This window comes from Cucurbita pepo, chromosome LG02, assembly GCF_002806865.2.
Source record: "Cucurbita pepo subsp. pepo cultivar mu-cu-16 chromosome LG02, ASM280686v2, whole genome shotgun sequence".
NCBI classification, from domain to species: domain Eukaryota; kingdom Viridiplantae; phylum Streptophyta; class Magnoliopsida; order Cucurbitales; family Cucurbitaceae; genus Cucurbita; species Cucurbita pepo.
Window position 1 is genome coordinate 5,003,060 of NC_036639.1, and position 4,290 is coordinate 5,007,349.

The window sequence follows — 4,290 nt, forward strand, 5'->3', positions numbered from 1 at the left end:
GGGGGGGAGAGAGAAACTGATATGGAACAAATAAAAGCCACAAAAGAGGGCACCCTAAGGGTGGGGCGAGAGAACCCCTCCCAAAGAGGAACTAATACAAAAGAGCCTCACAGTTGCTAGTAACCATGAACTGGCTATAATTACAAAAGAAATTCTTGTGATTTGAGCATCACTACAAAGCCTGATAGCACAAAAAAATGTATTATCCTTAGACTTTAGTTTTTACTAGTTTTGTGGCTTTATTGGTTACTTCCACGCATTTATTTGTGTTATTTGCAATATTCGAGCATTTGGAGCAAAATCGGAGCTTCTGGAGATACTGTGGTGAAAACAGAGCTAATTAGACATCATTTGCTAATTAAACATCATTTGAAGTAATCAAGTCAAGAGAAGAAGTAATCGAGCCAAAAATCCGAGGGGACAATATTGAGACGCTCCTAAATGCACCAAACAAGCCAAAAGACGTGTACCAAAGCGTTGACATGCTCACAAGTAGTCATTCAAGCCAAAAGTCTAGCAATGCAAGTCGTAGCATCAAGACGCTTTGAAAAACCATTCACATGTCCCCTCTGTCAAAATGCGTGTGAGAGTGCCTCTGTCCGGAGCATTGGGACACTACTTGGGATTGTCTCAACGCTCAACTTCCAAATTTGAAGATCGTGGTTTTTAATTTTTATAGGGCACATCAAGACATTGTCCCTAGCGTCTCGACGTTGTGGCAATATTTTCTAAAAATTCATCTTTTTTAGACTTGTTTTGGAGGAGCCAACTTTGGGAGAACAAACCCTAATTCGAAAAGTGCATTGTGTAGGAAGTGAGAAGAGACTTTTGGGAGCAAGAGGAAGATATTTCAAAGCTTGTGATCATGGAGATTGCAACAACAACGGAGATTAATACATAAACATAGTTTCATTCTTTTTCCCTTTACTATGTGATTTCATTATGGTTTTGTATTTGAGTTTAGCAGTTGTAATAGTGAACAGGAATAGATGCAGCTAGACTTTGCAATTTAATTAATTGAATGCTTTGATTTATTATCTTTCATTCTCTTCATGCTTTTATGTACTTAATGTCTATGATCTCTTGATCACAAATTGTTTGTCTTTTGTATCAAAATTTACACTTGAAAATGGGATAGTCTAGAATAGACCTTAATTACATGACTAAAGGCATTTTTGACTAGTGAAAAATTAGGGCTCCTTTAGAGGTGGTTAGAATAAGAGTTCTAAATTCCTTACATGTTAGTAAAAACTAAACGGCGATGTTGATTTTATAACACTGCATGAGAGTTAACTGTTCTTGTTAGAATCAGTAATGCATATTACTTCTTGACTGATGGAATGATTGCATGATAAGTCTTAGTTATTTTTTTAGTTAAATTGTGGGGCTAATACTTGAAGTCTATTCCCTAAGATATCTTTCTCCTCTCCCAACCTATATTTTCTTGTTATTGTTTTATTGAAGTTTTGAACTCATCATTCGATTTTGTTCTCTAAAATAAAATTGGGTGTTCATATTCAAAGTGCTTAATTGAACTAGAAAAACCAATCATATGAACGACACTCTAATACTCAATTCACTATATTAAAACTTAACTTGTGCGCTTGTGGCATTGCATAAATCATGCAATAAATGTGTCTACACAAAAGAATGGTCTAAATTCAAACTATTCTCAACCCAAATAAATAAATAAAAATCAGAGATGAACATCATCCAATATGAGATAAAATAATTAATTCATCCTATGTGTGAAGCACCAAGAAAAAAAAAAAGGCCAACTCTACTTATCTATTTCAATAACATATCTTCAAAGATGTGAAGGACCAACTAGTAAGTATCCATTACTTCACCTTAATATTAATGTGTGAGAGTTTAATGGGTGGAGAGTGGAACTGGGCAAGTAAAATGCATCGTCTAATCATTCACTTCTATTTCTTTTTCATCTTTTTCTCTTAAAACGTTAATTTACAAGTGAAATAGTAACAGAAAACCAGAACAAAAAAATGCAAAAACTGACCAAGTACAAGTCCATTTGCCATGGCCAACCAACCCACCAACTCTGCCTTCTAAAAAAATTCTGATCTGACAGAGCCCACATTCTATGGATCATTTACCCATCAAATTGAATATATCCCATCTTCAATTTCCACTTTTCATAAAAGCAAAATGACATAATTATATATCTACCCAAAAATAAAAGAAACGGGAAACTTTGATAAGTTAAAAATGAACCAACAAAAAGAAATGACATTACATGCGCGGAAGAAGTTCTTGAATGGCACCAACTTTGCAAAACCAGTTATAACATGTTTCCTTTGCGTTTTGGCAAATGTCCTTTATTTTGAAGTGCTCTGCATCAAAATTACAATAAAAAGAAAATCAAGCTGATTATATAGAAATTGTAAAAAATAAATAACAAACATTTTTCCTGGTGTCTCTTACTNTTTTTTTTTTTTTTTTTTTTTTTTTTTTTTTTTTGGTAAGAAGGCATGCTTTCATTGAGAAAAATGAAAGAATACAAGGACATACAAAAAGAAAACTCAAGTATTATTTTCTTCTCAATGAAAGTTTGGTTATTCATAAAAACTAATTAATTAATTAATTAATTTAAAATTTAAATAAAAAATACCCATGGCTGTCCCTATGCCTTTCTCAAGACAAACTTTTTTTATCCAATGTAGAGGTTATTCCCCACTCCTCCCAACAATAGGAAGGTGGCAACTTATGTAAATCCTACCCCATAAATACTATTAGAATTTATGGCAATAGTCAAACTCAAAATTATGCTTGAAAGTAAAGATCTTTAAACAATACATATTTGTCAAGAAAGAACCTGGCAAGGAGCAAAATCTGGCCCCATCTTCAGTGAACTCAGCTTTACTCCTGATGCGATCCCACACAAAATTTCCAAGCATATCCAAAATATCTGTGACTAGAACAAAAAGTGTGGGATAAAATTGCAAAACAGACGTATCCTTCAGAAGCTTGGCAACCTAAGAAATCAACAAGAAAAAGAAAAAAGAACAAAACGTTAAGGAAGAGATAAAAAAGCATCCCATGTCATACATATATTTCTAGGAGAATAATGACAAACAAATGAGAGAGAGACAGAGCAACATTGTGAAGCTTTGAATCCGATAAATTCCAAATTAAATCCACAAGTTTTCAGCTTTGATGTTTCAAAATGGTAAACTTTGGGAGGGAGCGGGTGGCTCTCCTTTAATTTATTTTATTTTCTTACTTATCATACCAACAATCTAATAGAATACCCTCTTTCTTTCTCTTGTAAGTTACACTCCCCAATTTTTCTTCCTTATACATGCGCGGGATAACATTTCTTTTATTTCTTTTTATCTGATATCTAGTTTCCTTCATGAATTCTCCCATCCAGCTGCCAAATAAATTTCCATATTTATACCTCTGAAAGGACAACAACCTATTAAGCTGCCAAAGAACAAGGGTAAACCAATATAATCATGACATTGTAGGTGTTAGCAACAAGATGGATGTGAATCATGTGACTTCCTCAGTTAGCATGTGGTGGCAATAGCCAATTGGAGAAGTTCCCCCTTTCATCCACTTGTCAGTGTTTAAGAGCCAAACTTTAACTCCCAAAATCGTCTGCTCTTTCTACCACGTCCTTATATCTGTTATATTTTTCATTCTCAATTAAGAAATGCTTATAATGCCAATCTCTCTCAGTCTCTACTATTTAGCCTAAAAAGGTTGAAATTTAAGGATGTAAATTGTAACAACCTTAGTAGCTTAGAAATGAACTTTAACTCCAAAAACTTAGTAGCTTAAACACTAACCTTAGTAGCTTAGTGTTTAAGAGCCAAACTTTAACTCCCAAAATCGTCTGCTCTTTCAACCACATCCTTATATCTGTTATATTTTTCATTCTCAATTAAGTAATGCTTATAATGCCAATCTCTCACAGTCTCTACTATTTAGCCCAAAAAGGTTGAAATTTAAGGATGTAAATTGTAACTTCCTCAGTTAGCGTGTGGTGGCAATAGCCAATTGAAGAAGTTCCCCCTTTCATCCACTTCTTTAGTGTTTAAGAGCCATAGTTTAACTCCCAAAATCGTCTACTCTTTCAACCACATCCTTATATCTGTTATATTTTTCATTCACAATTAAGTAATGCTTATTATGCCAATCTCTCTGAGTCTCTACTATTTAGTCCAAAAAGTTAAAATTTAAGGATAACAACCTTATTATCTTAGGAATGAGCTATATAATTACATTTGTTGGAAAAATTAACAAATTTAACATGAAGAGTGACAT

At 33.6% G+C, this 4,290-nt stretch overlaps 1 protein-coding gene across 1 annotated transcript in view; it reads right to left on the bottom strand.

The window, feature by feature from the left end:
- Positions 1-4,290, bottom strand: part of LOC111788824 (UPF0505 protein C16orf62 homolog) — an 18,197-nt gene that overhangs the window by 11,413 nt on the left and 2,494 nt on the right. Inside the window, exons 5-6 of the mRNA XM_023669355.1 lie at positions 2,834-2,993; positions 2,255-2,351 (exon numbers count right to left, since the gene is read on the bottom strand). Coding sequence (XP_023525123.1) covers positions 2,255-2,351; positions 2,834-2,993 — 257 coding nt within the window. The remainder of the gene's footprint in view (positions 1-2,254; positions 2,352-2,833; positions 2,994-4,290) is intronic.